Below are 17,284 nucleotides of genomic sequence, written 5' to 3'. Positions count from 1 at the left end.
GTGGTTGGCTGCTGTCATCTGATGGAAGAGGACCTGGGACTGTCCAAGAAGGGACTGCATTATACAGCATGACACAGCCAGGGCCAGGGGGAGAAGGGAGGCACACAGAGTGTAATTATGCTACTAGTTTCTTGAATAGAAAGCAGTTGAATTTCAAAGCCTGGTTCCATGTCTGCTGTGTTCCGGGGTTGTGGGGATGGTGAGAAGGGCTTCACTACCTCTCTGAAGGGATGCTGGGTTTGGAGGGGCTCCCAGAGGGGAGGTTGATGCCTCTGGTGGCTTTTGCTCCTTTCTCTCCAAGATTTTGATCCATATCCCATTACTCAGTCCCCAGGGAAATTGCTACCTGGAGCTGCAATGTCTGAAAACCAGAGATTACCTATAAAAAGGTCGATATGGACAAAGCTTGAACTACAGAAACAATCTAAAAATAAACTATGAACTTTCCACGTGCAGCATTGGCACAAAAACTGGGCAGGAGAAAATCCTGTTGTCCCAAACACAAAAGTCTAGAAAATATCAATAGGAGATTCTTTAAAATACCACGGTAAAAATCCTGTGTTACTGTAATTAAAACATTTAAAGAGGGCTTTTAAAAGTACAGCAAGCTTTTAAGATCTGATCCAAACTTAGAAACACTAAGACAGGATGTCAGGAAACTTGTGCCATGACAAGAAGGAAACAGGATGCCCAAAGCCACTGCTGGTGTGAAATCTTCTGGAAAGCTCAGCACTGATGTGCTGGGGGTTGGTTAATGCAGCCCACACCAGGGCACAGGCTGCTGCTGGCAGTAATGAAACTGCACCTCTGTCCAGGGAAGGTTCAGTGGCTGCCATAGCAATTCCAGTTGTCCCCCAGTCTCTACCAGTTTCTAACACGAAGGCCTTTCCTGGCTGTTACAAGGAGGGCACAGATTACCACACTTGCTCCCTGCTTTCTGAGGCCTGCTGCCTGGATATGTGCAGTGCAGAGCTGGAGGGCTCTTGTTCCAAAAGCTTTTCCAAGCAGTTGAAGTTTTAATATAGCTTCTCATTCTGATTGTGACACATTCCCCAGAACTGCGGAGCTCTGGGGGCACCAAACACAGAGAGGGATCACGAGCAGGAATTAAACGACAACCAAGAAGCACAGTGCTGAGGAAATTCTACCTGCAACAGACACCCAAAATCATCAAGGAAATATTGCTCTCAAGATTCAAACTGGGTCAACTGCTCCTCTGCGGGGTTCCCAGCAGCAGTGCTGCAGTCCATGGCAAACATTTGAACTTTGAGAGCACTCCCCACGGGCAGAAGAAGTCAGAAGAGGCGTGTTAGTGGGGAGAGCCAAGGTGGTTTACAGTGTTTGTTCCTGGTCTTCTTTAGCATTGATGAGTGAGTTGAAGGCTTTGTGCAGAGCCATGTGGCGAAATGCATACGAGTGAGCTGCTGCCTTCTCTGCTAGCAACGGAAGAGTGCCTGCTAGGACACAGAAGCACATGGATCAGTGGGGAGAGGAACGCAGTTTTACCAGCATAAAACTATTTGCTGCTCATTCTTCCCTTGCCCCTAGGGAGTTTTCTCCCTGGACATAGTTTTTCTTCTCATAACCCTTCGTGTCCTGTATCTCCCCCGGGGGAACTGAACCGCTGCAGAGTGCAAGTGGCTCAAGAAACACCCAGAGCCAAAGGGCTGCTCGTGAGGGGACAACAGTGTGGGAGCACCTCTGCCACTCAGCTGCCTTCTCAGTTCAGAAGGCACTGACATTTTTGACCTATAAGGGGACTGTTTCTGAGGGGAAAGGAGAGGAGGAGCTGTTGACACTGTTCACAATTCCTCCCGCAGTCTAACTGCAACTCAAGGAGTGTGACAGCCAGGTTCATCTGACAGAAGGAGGCCTCATACCATGACTGCTGGCAGAATGATTACAGTCCCGAGCTACTCTGCTCAGAGCTCCTCTAGCTTTTCAGCCTAGCCAGCCCACACGGGCAGGTGAATGGGATGCAAGGTGGCTCAGGGAGGCCCACAGCTCTGCACAACCATGGGAAAGAGACAGGAAAATGCCTCCTCAGCTCAGTTGGGCATTTGCAGTAATTAGTTAAAAATCAGTGCAGATCAGGATTAAGCCATGCCATACTGCTAAGGCTGCAGAAGACACTCAGTATCACTCAGTCTGCACGACACCAGGAGGAGGTAGCATTGTTCAAAAGATGGGGGAGTAAGTGGCATCAAGAAAGGTTTCCAGGCAGAGATCTTTGTTAGGAGCATTTCACAATATCACTGACACTTTGAAAGGGGTCGTAAATCTCCCTCCTGCCTCCATCTTTGCTACATATGGTAGGATGTGCCAGCACACCTAATGGTGCAATGTGGCCCATTCGGGCCTGGATGCACCATGTGAGACATCCCAACAGCAGACCTCATCATCTGCCTTCATTATTTCTCTAATTGCACTGAAAGAAATTGCTGATGTTGGTAAGATCCTGTCTTATTTCCCTACCACTAACCCCAATGCTACAGAAAAGATCTTTCCTCTCAAAAACATATGGCAGCATGCTTCTTTCTGCCCCCAAACTGAACCAGAAAAAAACCTTATCCATTGCAGTATGGCTTGCCCTCCCCACACCTCCACTGCCTACTTACATGTGCAAGAAATGATGGCTTCAGTAGGCAGGCTGTGACAGAGGTCTCCATAAAGCAGCCTCACATTGAACAGAAAGGTCTTGCTGTTCCTTGATACGTTGTAATTAAAGACCAGCAAGTTACACAAGGAGTTCCTCTGCAAGGTTCCTTCTATGCGGTCTGAAAACTGCTCCTGAAGGGAGAAAGACAACTTCTGAAAGACAAAGCTAAGGCAGGAACTCATCAGCGTGGGGCTGGGAGCTCACCAAGCATGGTGCTCCCACCCCCTGCACCAGACTGGCATGCCCTAGGATGGCTGTACCTTGAGCAAGCCCTGAGAAGAAGAGACTGAAATAAACAAGCACTTATCTATACCTTTAAATCACATCCTCCAGAGGCATTTTACAAAAGCACAGCTCCTTCAGTTTAGGGACCTCAGAGGAAGAGGACAGCCTTCTTTACATTTGGCTGTGTATTTTAAACGAGCCACAAGACGTTCAAGCACACGTGTACTAATGACACAGGCCATGGAGTTTATAGTCATGCAGCCATTTGCTGTGCTCTGAAAACCAGAGTGGTGAGTGTTCCATATAAAGAAAACCACTGAGATTTCCCCCCAGCACTGCAGAGCTGTGCACACTCATTAACACTCGGCATATAAAAGGCAAAACAACGGGCAAGCACTGCTGCTGTGACCACTGATACCTCCAACTGGTCTGCCTGGTGCCTCCGCCCAACGTAAGCGTTCAGGTGGTCTGACAGGACAGCCAGGAAGCTCCTGATGTCTGTCTGCAGGTACTTCTTGGCTATCTGCTCCAGGGGGATGAAGACCGGGACAGAGTGGCGTTGAATCTTCACCTCTGGCTTGGTGAGGATGTCCACGTAATAGGAATCCATGTAGGTGCCTTCATAAGCAGTGCTGATGCAGAAACACACTCCCTGCGTGGTTAGCTTCGCAGTCATCCCTTGGGTTCAGAGAGAGAGGTTTTACTGAAGACTAGCTGAAAGTTGTCACCTCATAGAAGTTTTGCCAGGGCAGCACGGGCTGCAGAGGCTTTATGCTTTTAGCATACCAGCCTAGGGAGGTCCCTGGGAGGATTAAAGACTTGCAAGAGTTCAGGGACGTAAAACACAGCAACTTTTTATGAAGGGACATCAACTAAACTCAAGCACCTTAAAGGCAGATTAAACTGCCACTGAGTTGCATGGTTGGCAGACCAGGTTGCCCCAAGTGAAAGAAAACAGTCCCAAAAAGAGTGGCAGGAGGGCTCAAGGGCTCAACCCATCCTCACCAACGTAAGACTTTGATTCCCACACTGTCCTTCCAGCAGCTGGAACAGAGTGCAAAGGTGACTTGTATTGGAAACAAACAAAAAAGTATATATTAAACCAAGCTCAGGAATAGCTGAATAGAGGGTGCTGGCTTTCTAAGATTGCTTGGAAGACCCAAACCCATTGGATATTTAACCTAATTCCCAAAGATTTTATTAAGACCAAGGTAGTTACAGGCTTTCTAAAACCTAGATCTTTGTCCAAATGATGTAGTTCAGTAAGCAAGAGTTCCTGCAAAATCCCAGAAGCCTTCTCTGAGAGGCAGAGAATTGCAGCATCAGCTGCTCTTCCTATGCTTTCAGACCAAAGGCTTCAAGCACAACACAAGCAGTGTCAACAGGGAAACTGCACTTCACACCAAATTCATTCCTCAAAATTTAGCACCTCCAAAATGCAGCCATCAGCAGAACACATGCATTGAGGTATTACCTGTGAGGTAAAAGAACTGCATCATGGCCCTCACGCCCTTCAGCTTCCACTTCAGAACAGTCTGAGCACTGGGCTGTGCTGGATGTGTCACAGCTCCCTCCTTGTCAAGAAGCTACAAAAGTCAAAAGATGAGACAGGTCAGAAAATGAGGAAACCAAACGTGTCACCTGCAGGCTACGGAGGAAAACACAGCTCTGAGAAGTGTGAAGCAGCATCTCAAGCTGGAGAAGGGAAAAAGTGTCCAGAAATGGCCATACAACCTCAAAACATAGAGACCCAGCAGTCCTGGACTACACTGTACTGAAAACAGGGATGCCAGGACTGTACGCTATTTAAAAAAAAAAAATTAATAACCCTAGTAAATCCATGCTATGAGAGCAAGACAATACCAGAGCCCTGTGTCAGGTCTCTGCAGCAAGCCCTTTCTCACCCTTTTTTCCTGCAGCTCCACTTTAGTCCGCAGCTCATCCCTTCGGGCTCTCAGCTCTTGCACTCTGGCTTTCAGCCTGCTGAGTTTCTTTTCTTGCTGCTCCTTCTCTTCTTGCTTCAGGCCTAACTCATGAGCCTGGGCCTCCATCATTTCCAGATAACCAAACACCCCTTCAAGGAACAGCAACACACACTCAAATAAATATCCAGCTGTCATTAGTAGGCATCTGCACTGTGCAAGCCAAACGAAAGTTGGCCCTGTATAGATAATTAAAGAAATTATTTACAACAACTCTTCAGGAGCAGAGGACAGAATGACTTGCTTTAGGGAAACACCAAGACTGAATGCCAGCAGGCAACAAAGACCAGGTGATTCCCATATTAGGTAGTTAACATCCTGAGAAGCAGAGTAAGTCACCAAATACACAGCACTGCACAGATCTGCAACCTTTGGTTTCATTTCTAACCAGGAGTAGCTTGTCTGGTGTGCCTACACTCTAAACTTGTGAGAGATCAATAGGTGTCACTCCTGGTCCCAAACTCCTGTGAGATCCTCAAGTCCAACCCCAGCCCACCCCACCATGCCCACTGCCCACGTCCCTCAGTGCCACATCCCCACAGCTCTGGAACACCTCCAGGGATGGTGACCCCATCACCTCCCCGGGCTGTGCCGCTGCATCATTGCTCCTTTGGAGAAGAAACATTTCCTAATATCCAACCTGACCCTCCCCTGGCACAACCTGAGGCCATCAGCTCTCATCCTGTCACTGTTACCTGGGAGCAGAGGCCAATCCCCACCTCAACACAGCCTCCTTTCAGGGAGTTGGGTTGAACTATAAGGTCTCCCTGAACCTCCTCTGCTCCAGACTGAACTCTGCCCCAAGTCTTTAGCACTGCATGCAATGCAGAAAGTGACCTTTACAAGCTCACCATCTCCTGAATACACTTTCCCTTCTTCCACCTTCTGTTGTGCAAGTGGGACCTCAGGCATTTGCTCTCTTCCATCCTGGGAGACAGTGGTGGCAGACCTTCCCCTCAGGGCACTTTCCTCCTCATCGCTGTTATGCTCTCCCTCCATGAAGCCTGGAGGCAGGTCTGGCTCCTGAATTGGCCTCACACAAGGACAGTCCTGAGGGCTGAAACAGCACGTTATAAACCTTCAGCCCCTTCCATACCCTCACACGTTCCCATACCCTCAAACACGCTTTTACACCAGCAGCGTGGCCTCCTGAGGACAGCGAGCAAGGAGCGGCTCCCAGAGAGACGGGTTGGGGAGAGAAATAGGGACCAAGCAGCTTAAAGACCCCTCCAAGAGAGGTCTGGGGGATGGAGGAACACAGGTACCCTCACCGATTTGAGGGTAGGGACACACTGACCCCCTGCCAAACCCCAGGGCCCCGCTCTCACCTCAACGTTCAAACTTCGCGCTCCGGCGCCGCAGGAAGTACGTCACCGCGACGCCCCTCACGTTTGCCGTACAACAAAATGGCGGCGCCCATAAATCTCAGCGCCCGGCATGCGCGGCCACGCCTCCCCATCCAGCAGCATGGCGGCACCTGGGACGGCGGCGGCGCTGGTGCAGTACGTGGTGCTGCGGGGGGATCTGGCCCGCTCGTGGTCGCTGGGTGCGGTGGTGGCCCAGGGCTGCCACGCCGCTCTGGCCGCTGCGCATGCGCACTGGCAGCACCCTGATACCCGCGCCTATCTGTCGGCGGGCGGCGCCATGCGCACCGTGGTGCTGGAGGTGCGCGGGGCATGACGGGAGCGCCGCGCTCAGGGGAGCGGGCGGCGGCCATTTTGGGGCGGGGCGGCGGCCATTTTGGGGCGGGCTCTTTTCGGGCGGGCGGAGAATTATGAGAGAAATGAGCGCGTTTTAGAAAAAATTGAGGGAAAGCTTGCTTAATTTGGGAATCACAAAGCTCTGGAAAAGGGCAGTGGCACAGCTGCCCAGGGAGGTGGTGGGGTCAGCGTTCCTGAAAGTGTTGCAGGACCGTGGGGATGTGGCACTGAGGGAAATGGTGTAGTGCAGCCGCAGTATGGGTTGGTGGTTGTGATGTTCTCAGTGGTCTTTTCCAACCTGAATGATGCTGTGATTTTGCCCCAGCCCTTATTGAGGTTGCCACGACCCAAGTGCTGACCTAGCATGACTGAACCTCATGAGGATCTCCTTGGGCCCACAGCTCTGAGGAGAGCGCTGATTAAAAGGGCTGAAAGTGAGGAATGTAGCAGCCAAGCTTTGTCATATTGGGCAGGTGTTCTGTTTTAATGGTGCTGGGGATAATTCTGCCATAAGTGCTTCTAAGATTGAGTCATGCAGAGTTCATTATATTTCCTTTTAATTAATAATAATTAATGTATACACACGTCTCTCAAGTAATGAGAGGCATTTTCAGTCTTCCATTCCGTGGTCTCTGCAGCCATCTAGTGTCCTTTCAGCACCACTTAGCCCAGAGTTACTTCCTCCAGTGCTCTTCCTCACTCACCCTCTCCATGAACTCTCTTCATTGTTGGGTGCCCAAAAAGAGAATACTTCTTAGAAGTAATGTATAGGTACCAGAATGATAACATTTGCCTACTCAGCCATCATTTCTGAACATCTGCTAGTCCTGGGTTAGAGATAAGTTCGGTCTTTCAAGGATGTAGTGGGGTACTGGGAAATGAGGAGGATGGGGGAGCATCCTGATGCCTGCCTGTTGCATTCAGGCTGTCCTATAACGGGGCACTGTGGCCTTGTGTGGAGGCCCTGGCTCCACACATAGCATGCTTTCTGTTTCTGTAACGCTACACCCATAGCTATTGGCAAGCAAGAATTCAATCACATTTCACAACAATTCGACAGCTGTTAATGCTGTGTGCTTCTTCAAGTCAGCATCCTGTCCCCCAGGCAGTGCCCCCAGGGCTGCTGCCAGCCCTCACAGCAACCTTTGTCTGTCCCCAGGCTCCGGATGAGGCCGCTCTGACCGCACTGGCACAGACCCTGCAGCAGCACAGCATTGACCACGAAGTGTGGACAGAGCAGCCCGAGAATGTCCCCAGCTGTCTGGCACTCAGGCCCTACCCGAAGGACCAAGTGCACCCGCACCTGAAGAAGTTCAAGTTGCTGAAGTGACCCCTGCTTTCCTTCAGGACCTCCTCCTGTGCCGCAGCTTCGCTTGGTCCCTGTGTGGAAGCGATGTCTGTCAGCCTTCGTGTTGTGCAGTAGCAGTTAAGAAGTGTAAAGCAGATCTTTGCTGGAGAGGATTAAATAATCTTTGTGACGTGTGACTGTGCGTTACGTGGACCTGCTGTGTCTGAGTGCAGTCAGCCTGCTTGTGCACCTCCACCCTGCCAGAGCCACCGCTTCTAGCAGGTGCCACACTCAAAAATGCCACTGGTGCTTGGTAGGGGTTAGATTTCCGTGAGCAGATCTTGTTTTGTCCAACATTCAGCTTGAATTTGACATGACCCCTCCTGTTCTGTCCCATACGTGGTGCATACGGTGCTGCTTAACTCGCCTTTCACTTCTGTGGTAGCTTTAGTTCTCTCTTTTCACTGCATGAGCGCTTTATGCTTTGAGAGCTTCCTCCTATTTGCAGCTCTCCTGGATGCTGTGGTGCCTCTGCAGGATGCTGCTGTTGTGTGATGCCTCGCAGCACGAGTCGTTGGCTTCTCTCTCACTTTAATTTCCCACTGATGGGGGAGGTGACCTGAAAGCCAGCAGGGTTTACCTTGCTGTATGCCCGCTGCAGCCCTCTGAGCTCCTCTGCCCATACTGAAGCCAGTGCTTTTGGGAGATCACAAAACCATAGAACCATTTAGGTTGGAAAAGACCTCTCGGGTCCCTGAGTCCGACCCCAGCTCACTCCCATTATGCCCACTGCCCACGTCCCTCAGTGCCACATCCCCACAGCTCTGGAACACCCCAGCGGACGGTGACCCCACCACCTCCCTGTGCAGCTGTGCCACTGCATCACCGCTCTTTGAGAGGAGTATTTTCCTAGTATCCAACCTGAACCTCTCCGGGTGCAGTTTAAGGCCATCACCTGTTGTTCCAAACGGAGGAGGGAAGAGGAGCGTGGTCGTGGCAGAGCACCGTGCTTTGGTGCTGGTTGGACTGCGCTGAAGCGTCCTCCCAGCTCTGCCGTTTCAGAACTGTTTTTCCCTCCCACCTCACTGGGAGGACACAGCTGTGACCGCGAGCTGCCACTCTCACCAGCACTGCCATCCCCACCTCGTGTCACCCAGACTGTGGCACTTTGGTTGCGGTCACCGTGACACAGTGACCCTACAGCGGCTCGCAGGGGTCAGTCTGTCTGGTTTTGTTTGCACCAAACCGTGCAACAAATCGCTACCGAGAACCGACAGCAGACGGCAGCATCAGGCAGCGAGCCGGCACTCAGCGCAGCCCTCACCTTGCTGCTGCCCGCCTTGTTCCAGCGGAGTACGAATTTTTGGAAGGAGCCACTCGTTAAACGAAAATACAGAATTGCTGTCAGCTCGAACCCGCGGCTCCTACAGGCAGCTCACCCTGGTGGTTAATGCTGCTGCATTCGTAACACATCAGCTCCTGCCCACACCACCACCAGGATTTCCCTTCTTCTGAAGCTGGGGAACGCACTCCCAGTTGAGGTGTGTGGGAGCTGTTCCTCCTGGTGCCTTCGGCCCCAACCAAACCACAACTGCACAGGTGTAATACAAACCCTTGGGGAGAGTGAGGGCAGCACCGGGAGAACCCCAGCAGCCGTGATGCTCTTCCCCCTGCCCCCCGCTGCTTTCAGCACCCAGCATGGCTGAAAGCCACCAGCAAGGAGGTACAGCACCCAAATACCCACCCTTCTGCCCCTCCAAAATGCTGAAACACCCCAAAACATTGTAGTATTTTTCTGCGGGTTGTGAGGAACAAGCATTGTAAGGCTTTGGGGCTGGTTGGGGAGACCCAAGTATTGTAGGGCATTGGGGTTGGTTGGGAGGACCCAAACATTGTAGGGTTTTGGGTCTGGTTGAGAGGACCCAAACACTGTAGGGCATTTGGGTTGGTTGTGGGGACCCAAACACCGTAGGGTTTCGGGGCTGGTAGGGAGGATGCAAACATTGAAGAGCTTTGGGGCTGGTTGGGAAGAACAAACATTGTACAGCTTCGGGACTAACTGGGAGGACCCAAACATCGTAGGACTTTGGGGGCTGGCTGGGAGGACCCACCACCTCTGGGAGCTGCACAGTGATGGGCCCAAAGCACGATGCTTTATGGCCAGGACCCTCACCCCATGGTGACCCCATCACCCCAGTGCCCATCAGCGGCGCGTTGCTGCAGGGATGCGTCGGCACAGAGACAACGAAACGTTAGCTGGCAACTCCGGTTCTTTTGTCTTTTTTTTTTTTTTTTCTTTTGTCATCTTTAACTCTTGCAAATGTCAGTCAACAAAGCTACACATTTTTTTTTCCACACACCAGCGCGATTTGAGAGGGAGGGAGGGACAAAAAAACCCATCGCCCCCCGCTCTCGTAAAAGTCAGCAGTGAATATTAAAAGCGACCCCCAACTAAAAGAGAAGAAAACAAATTTGTACAGAGCTCAGAGCTATTTACAGTGACAGGCTCGAGGGAAAAAATAAGCTATCTCCCGACAGAGAATTCAATTATTATTATTATTTTATTATTATTATTTTAAATAGTTTAAGCTACCTCAGCTGTTAAACACAATCAAAAGCAGAAAGAACCGACTGCTTAATTTTATTTAATATTTAATCAGAAAATTTTATCTACAGTCATCGACAGAGCCCTCCCCCCATCCTTCCCCCTAAAAATTATTGCGGTTTTATTCTTTTTTTTCCCCCAACTGTTTTTGTTTTTAATTTCTGTTATTTTTTTCCCCCTCTATGTTTTGTTTCCCATTACAACCTCCACGCGGTCAGCCCCGCTTCCTCCAAAACCAGCGTGAATCATGGGAAAAAAAACAAAGCAACCCCCCCCCAGAATAAAAAACCAAACCAACAGTGGGTTCCAAATACTCCGCTTTTGTGGGTTGGGGTTTCTTAGTTGTCTTTTTTTTTCTTCTTTTTTTTTTTTCTTTTTGTATTTTTTTTTCCTTTTTTTCCTTTTTCTTTAAAACCGACGGACTCGACGACCGCTACAAAAAGCTGATTGTACGCACAAGCGGGCTGGGGGCGGGGCGGGGAGAAGGTCTGTTGTTGAAGCGTGGCAAAAATCGGCCTTTATCTCACAAATCCAACGGAGATCCCCTCCCGTGCCCCGCGCCGAGACGCCATCAGTGCCAGATCCAGCTGAAACTGAGTTTGCTCTTCCTCCTCCTCCTCCTCCTGCGCTGCCGCCGCGCTCCTCCAGCCGCCTTCTCCCCCTCCCCTCCCGCCTCCCCGAGAAAACCTTCGTCCAGATTAAGAAGCCAGCAAACTGATTACAAAAATAAGAAGTCATCTCTGATTTGGGCTCAGGAAGCCGACTGTCCCGCCTCGTCGCGTCGCCAACGCTCTTCTGTTGTTTTGTTTTTGTTTTGTTTTTAAAAAAAAGGAGGAAAAAATAAAAGGGAGGGGAAGAGAAGGGGGGAAAAGGAGAAAAAATGGGACAGAACGGGAAAATGGAGGAGAAAAAATGGAGGAAAAAATGGGAGAAAAGGGGACAGGAGGGGGAAAAAAAGGGGGGGGGGTAAACAAAACCCACAAAAAGAACCCCCCAAACGAAAGGAAACAACCCCTCCCTCCCCCCCCCTTTTTGCTCCGAACACTACGAGCTGAAGAATGGCTGCGGTTTGAGATATCAAAAATCTCAGAAAAATATATAATATATATATTTATATATCTCTGTACGTCTCATTATTTAAATTTTTTTTTCTTTTTTCTTTTTTTTTTTTTTCACATTCCTCGAAAAGCGGTTATTCAGTCAGTAGCTGCTGAAGAAGGCTCTTCTGTTGGCCCTGCGGAGTCGGCGGCACCGCGGAGGCTTTCGGGGCGCCCAGGGGAGCCGGCGGGTTCAGGTAGGGATCTCCTACCAGATTCACTGTACACTGCACGTCGGCAAACACCTGAACCTGCTGTACCTGCTGGGACACAAAAGACAAGAGGGGGTTTTAGCGGGGATGGGGCAGGGGCCGGCGGCGACGGACTGGGAACTACGTGAAGTGGAAACTCACTAGAGACTTCCTCTAGTCTGGAGCCACCACAGAGAAGAACTCTTCTGTCTTCTTTTCCTACAAAAAGAAAACCGCTGCACTCATTCGGGTCAGAGCTCGGCAAGGTTCACACGTTGCTCGTTCGGGGAAAAAAAAAAAAAAAAAAAAAAAGGAAAAAAAGAAGAAAAAAAAAATCGGGGAAAAAAAGTGGAAAAAAAAAAAAGAATGAAAAAATAGAAATAAAAAATAAAAATAAAAAGAGAAAAAAATCGGCTCGGCCCCAGGAAGGGGCAGCCGTAAGGCAGCGGCACGGGGCGGGTGGAGGCCAGCGAGGTCCGGAGCTGCTCTACAAAATGAAGTGGTGGTGGCACGGCCCCACGTGCCAGGACGGAGCCCGCGGGGCGGTCGGGAAGGAGGAGACTCATCAGGTGGTGCGAGCACAAACACAGAGCCCGCAGGCGTCAGCACCGGCACAGACAGACAGACGGACGCACGTCGACCCGCAGCCTCCCCGCTCCCTCCTCACTTTCCCTTCCAAATGGCCACACTTCCAGCACCCTGTGCAGCCCTGGGCTGGATCCTTCACACCTGAGCCTACGAAAGAACTCCTCCCGCTGCTGTCGCCCCAGGGCGAGATGGATGGGGTTCGGCACCTCCTGTGAGGTCCCCAAGCAACACTGCGCCACAGAATCTCCAGATTGGAAGGGACCCTTCGAGGCCATCTGGTCCCACTGAGCAGGGACACCCACAGCTCTATCAGTGCTCACAGCCCTGTCCAGCCTGACCTGGGTGTCTGCAGGGATGGGGCACCACCTCCTCTCGGGGTGACAAGCAGGGTCAGACCCAGCCCTGGAGCAGCCCTGGCTAACAGCTTGCCTGGAGCCAGGCGTGCCCGCACAGCATGGCTGGGAACGTTCAGGTTTTTTTTGTGGGGAGCACAGCAAACTCCTCTCTCTGTACCTGAGATGTGCTTAGCAGTTTCTTACTGACCTGCGCCCCATCTGCTTCTGTTTTCAAAAGGTCAGTGGAGGAAAGCTGGTTGCAGTAAAGGCCCGTGGGTCTCAGCGCCGGGTCGTTTACCTGTCAAAAGCAAGAACAGAGCTCAGCGGGCACTGTGGACATCCCCAGGGTGCACATCACCCCCTCAAGCTGAGCTGGGTGGGTTTGGGAGACCCAGAGCCCAGGTGAGTTTGGGGACGGGAAGCCCATGGGCAGCACCAGTGTCCTTCTGTTCTGAGGCAGGAACCTGTTTTGCCTTTCTCCCAACCTCCTACGCTTTGCCTTGGGCTGCTGCCAGGGACATGTGGTCTCCAGGGAGCGTGGCATGTCACCAAACACATCTGACACGAAGGGGAAAAGCCACTGGGGAGGCTGCAAGCCCCAGCCTGCAGTGCTCCCACGCAAACACAGTGAGCCAAGAGCAGCTCCAAGGAGCTTAATGGCACTGAGACAAACCCCAGCAACTAAAACTTCAGGAAGGGCAGAGCCTCAGTCAGCCATGGTGCTTGGCCATGGCTGGTGGCAGCGACCCGAGCACAGTCAGCCAAGTGCAGGTCTCCATGCCTGCCCCTCAGTTTGGACACAGCTTTAAACCCACGGCCAGGTGAAGGCTGGGATGTAAATGGGGAAATCACAGAGAAAAAAAAAGGACCTAACAAAGCTAGGGCGACCCGCTAGGGAAGCTGGGGAGCACCGAGAGCAGCAGCACTGACCTGCTCCGAGCACATGGAGTTCATCCCAGGCATCTGCAGCGAGTTCATCTGCATCTGTCCCGCCATGGGATTCATGTTCTGGACGTTGGTGTTTCCTCCCGCCATGGAGACAGTGATGCTCATGTTGTTGTACATTCCCTGCTGGGCCGGTGCTGGCTGGGTCTGCCCCGTTTGGCTGAATACGCTGATGGAGAGGAGAGAAAAGGGTTAGCCAGGTGGGAGGACGCTCTCTGCCTGCCTGTTCTGGAAGGGATGAAGGGCGTGGAGCCATCAGAGGAGCTGCAGCTGCCCGAGGAAGCCCTCCAAGGCTGGTGACTACTGTGGGAACACCTGCCCTCTGCTCCTCAACGTGATGTGGTGGGGCAGGAGGGACAAGAGGGGACTGTCAAGGAAGCAATGCGGAGCTCTTGAGTGAGGTGACACCGAGCTCTGCCTTAACCAGGGAAGGTCAGCAGAGCTACCTACAGGCACGAATCAGTGCAGCCCCCAGGGGAACTTTTAAACTTTTCATTTCTGGAGATCTGAAGCACCGACCCAACTAGCACAGAAGCCTGGTGGCTCTTCCCAAAGAGCCACGGGTCAATGGTTGACTTGCTCAGGATGTCATGGCTTGAGGACATGGGACATGGGCCCATCCAGGCTAGGACTGTCCTCCTGGTGTCCCCATGTCTTCTCCCGTCTGGCTCTTCCCACATCCCACCTCCCCAACTGGGCTGCCCTAGCCCAGGTCATTGAGGGCAGGAGCTAGATGACATTTATTATTCCTTCCATCCCAGCCCACCCAGTGACACCATGATGACCTTACTTGCTGTTCCCCATGGCTCCCTGCTGCCAGGTCTTCATGTCGGGCGACTGATAGCCCGGAGCAGGCGGCGCTGGCTGCAGCATGGGGCTTTGTGACGGAGGGAGCTGCGGTGACATCAGGGGACTGCTGGGGCTGAGCGAGGGGGCGAAGGCGGGCTCGTTCTGCTGACCCATGCCTGGGGAAGGAAGGACAGACAGCATCAGCTGTGGGACCTGTCAGCAGCCTCCCCTCTTCCTCCTCCTCATCCTGCAAACGCTGCCCGAATTATCTGTTTGTAAGGGGATTCAGGCAGGAGCGGTTCGGCTGTGGTATGGAGAGCAGTGAGATGTGATGTGAAACGGTGGCAGTGTGGCTGTGCCTTTTGCCTCTCTTTCCCCACTGCTTTTACACCACTGGTGTAAATGCAAGGAAAACCCTGACGGCAGCAAAATCTATCTGCTACATGTGGCATTTCTAGGATCACCCCTGCTCTTCTCCTATCCCTGCACCCCTCCAGTTCACCCACACCCTTACCAACCACCCCCTAACCGTGGATGCCGGTGCCAAGAGGGGCGTGCACTCCCCCCCATCCCTACCTACCTGATCCCGAATACTGAAAGATGTTCTGCTGCATCTGCGGCGTCATCCCAGCGCTGAACTGCCCTCCAACACTGCCCATCATCCCCCTGGTCACCATGCCACCACGGTTGGCCAACGCAGCCTCAGGGCTGGACGCCAGCTGCGAGAAGGGGCTGGTGGAGGTGGGAGGGTTCCCGGGGCTCGTACCGTAGTTGGGGGGATAAGGGAACTGCTGCGGGGGAGCTTGGGGAAGGCGGGCGGCCCCCATCTGCACGGGGAGCCCGGCTGAGGGTGGGAGGTTGTTGCCGAAGCTCTGCTGTCGCATGAGGATGGCTCGCTGCTGCATGAGCTGCCGCTGCCGGTGCTGCTGGCTGTAGAGCTCGCGCTGGCGCTGGGCCAGCATCTGGGCGTTGAGGGGAGGCTGCAGGGAAGGAAGACGTTCGAGTTAACTCCATCCAAGCATCTCCGAGTACAGCTCAGAGCCCCGGGAGCAACAGCTCGTTTTGAAACAGCCCGGTTTGGGGCACCCGGCCTCGATTCGTGAAGGGAAGACGGGGGGAACAAATGCCATAGGTTGGTTTGTAGGGATCAGTGGTTGAGGATCTTAAAGGATTGGCCCCCATCCAGGCTGTGTCCCACAGCCAAATGGGAAAGCCTGTATGATCACCCAGTTATCAAGCACAATCGCCTCGTTACTGGATCTTCCTTATCAGATGCAGCAAAAGCCACTTCTTGTGCCCAGCAAGGGGCGCCCAACCCCAGCACCTTGGCCCCATGAAATCAGCTCATGAGATTTTCCCCTGGCACCAGGCTCCTTCCCCAGCTGCCAGGCCAGATGTGCTCCCATCTATCACCGTAGGAGCCTCAGCACAGCAAGAGAGAGCTCAACAAAGCCATCACAACTGCCAGCGGAGCACTGGGTCCCTCCATCTGCAGCTCATATTCCCCACCAAAGATGTCGTGATGCTTAACAAAACTCACAGGCTTCTCAGAGAAGTGGAATAAAGTTACCAGAACCCAGCTACCCCTTCCAGCTCCTCCTTGCAGGGAGCAGATGTTTTATCCACTTTATTAGAAGTGAAACAAGAACTTCAGGGCCTGGGGATTTGCAGGATCATTAAGAAGATTCACTGGAGATTCTGGTATTTAAAGGATGGCATCTATTTCCCAAAGATCCTTCTCAATTAATGATCTTGGCACGTTAGTCACTAAGCAATAATGAGGTCTTTGTGCCTTACTCAGGTGTAAGGGATGGAGTAAATGGAGTAAAGGCACATCTGGAGCCACCCCTCTGTGCAGTGGGTGATGTTCCTGTCCCCAGGGAGCCAGCTCAGGGTCTGAGCTGCTCCGTGCTACCACGCCGCATCCCCCTTACCTGTGGGGTCATCTGCTGCTGCATGCCCGCCCTCATGTTGATGCCCACTGGGGAGCTGGCTGCAAACTGGTTGAGGATCGCCTGCCGGTTCTGATGGATCAGCTGCAGGGGAGGGAGAACAGTCAGGAAGGACTTCCAGCTACAGATGCACACGCTCCAGCAATATTTTCCCTTCACATCCACGGGAGGTGCCCACCCTGTGGCTCCTCAAAGCCCTCCCGGTCTCCCCTCACTGCAGAACTGCTGCTGCAGGGAGGATGCTGCAGCCCTCCCACCCCTGCCCGCAGCCCAGGGATCCAGCCAGGTGGACTTTACCTGCTGCTGGCCCTGCAGCCGCTGCTGCAGCTGCAGTCGCAGCTGGTTGGGAGCCGTGGGGGGCCGGCTGAGCGCCTGCCGGGGCTGCATGGCCATGGTGGTGGGGAAGGCACCGCGCGGCGGCGGGACCTGCACCGGCATGGGACCGAAGGACGGCTTCTGCCGGACCATGCCGGGGAAGGCGGCAGGGAGGTTGGTGGTGGGAGATGTGGAGGAGTAAGGCTGGGGGTACATGCCGGGCTTCTGCTCCATCATCAGCGGGGGGGTGGCTTGCTGAGGCTGGAACCGCTCCGTCAGGGCTTCCAGCCCGCCGCCCTGGAAGGGAAAAGAGGGAGGAAACTCCTTACATTGGAGCCAGCCCCAGCACAGCTCAAGCCCAGAGCTATCCCAAGTGGGGTTAACCACCGCTCCTTAAGGCTTTGATAACCTTGGAGAGATGGGAGTGATTTCTGCTGGCTTGTTTTGGAGCAAGGACCCCCAGAAAAAATGTCCTTTGAGGTGGGCTTGGGGCTCATCTCTCTGTGCCCGAAGCAGTGATGGCTTGCAGTGTGCTAACTGCTCACAGAACCACAGAATGGTGGAATCACAGAAATCAAGAATGGTTTGAGGTGAGAGGGACCTTAAAGCCCAT

General features: G+C 52.7%; 3 protein-coding genes across 10 annotated transcripts in view; 1 reads left to right on the top strand and 2 right to left on the bottom strand.

The window, feature by feature from the left end:
- Positions 1-243: 243 nt before the first annotated feature.
- CENPO (centromere protein O) lies at positions 244-5,901 on the bottom strand. Of its 2 annotated transcripts, none has more exons than XM_065730479.1 (6): positions 5,718-5,901; positions 4,789-4,958; positions 4,359-4,470; positions 3,303-3,562; positions 2,619-2,790; positions 244-1,457 (listed from the first exon to the last, which is right to left on the bottom strand). In XM_065730479.1, exons 1-6 carry the CDS (start codon positions 5,863-5,865, stop codon positions 1,333-1,335), a joined length of 987 nt encoding a protein of 328 aa, XP_065586551.1. In that variant the 5' UTR covers positions 5,866-5,901; the 3' UTR covers positions 244-1,332. The 2 variants fall into 2 exon arrangements, with proteins under 2 accessions (XP_065586551.1, XP_065586550.1); XM_065730478.1 differs by having other exon boundaries at positions 244-1,454; positions 5,718-5,875.
- A 402-nt stretch (positions 5,902-6,303) lies between these two features.
- PTRHD1 (peptidyl-tRNA hydrolase domain containing 1) lies at positions 6,304-8,051 on the top strand. The gene is made up of 2 exons (XM_065730481.1): positions 6,304-6,531; positions 7,726-8,051. The coding sequence occupies exons 1-2, from the start codon at positions 6,304-6,306 to the stop codon at positions 7,894-7,896; spliced, it is 399 nt and encodes a 132-aa protein (XP_065586553.1). The 3' UTR covers positions 7,897-8,051.
- A 3,494-nt stretch (positions 8,052-11,545) lies between these two features.
- The window catches only part of NCOA1 (nuclear receptor coactivator 1), a 141,797-nt gene continuing 136,058 nt past the window's right edge, over positions 11,546-17,284 (bottom strand). For 4 of the 7 annotated variants that reach the window (XM_065730485.1, XM_065730486.1, XM_065730487.1 and 1 more), the window contains 7 exons: positions 16,654-16,968; positions 16,339-16,440; positions 14,985-15,384; positions 14,406-14,580; positions 13,601-13,784; positions 12,879-12,968; positions 11,546-11,819 (listed from right to left, as the gene is read on the bottom strand). In XM_065730485.1, coding sequence (XP_065586557.1) covers positions 11,652-11,819; positions 12,879-12,968; positions 13,601-13,784; positions 14,406-14,580; positions 14,985-15,384; positions 16,339-16,440; positions 16,654-16,968 — 1,434 coding nt within the window. In that variant the 3' untranslated portion in view covers positions 11,546-11,651. Of the gene's footprint in view, positions 11,820-11,909; positions 11,967-12,878; positions 12,969-13,600; positions 13,785-14,405; positions 14,581-14,984; positions 15,385-16,338; positions 16,441-16,653; positions 16,969-17,284 lie in introns of all 7 variants that reach the window. The other 3 variants (XM_065730491.1, XM_065730490.1, XM_065730489.1) reach the window with 3 other exon arrangements.

The sequence above is a fragment of the Cyrtonyx montezumae genome, unplaced genomic scaffold (assembly GCF_038088225.1).
Source record: "Cyrtonyx montezumae isolate F1298 unplaced genomic scaffold, pur_monq_1.0 scaffold_13, whole genome shotgun sequence".
NCBI classification, from domain to species: Eukaryota; Metazoa; Chordata; class Aves; order Galliformes; family Odontophoridae; genus Cyrtonyx; species Cyrtonyx montezumae.
The sequence above is the reverse complement of the archived record's forward strand: the minus strand, read 5'-3'. Positions and strand labels throughout refer to the sequence as shown.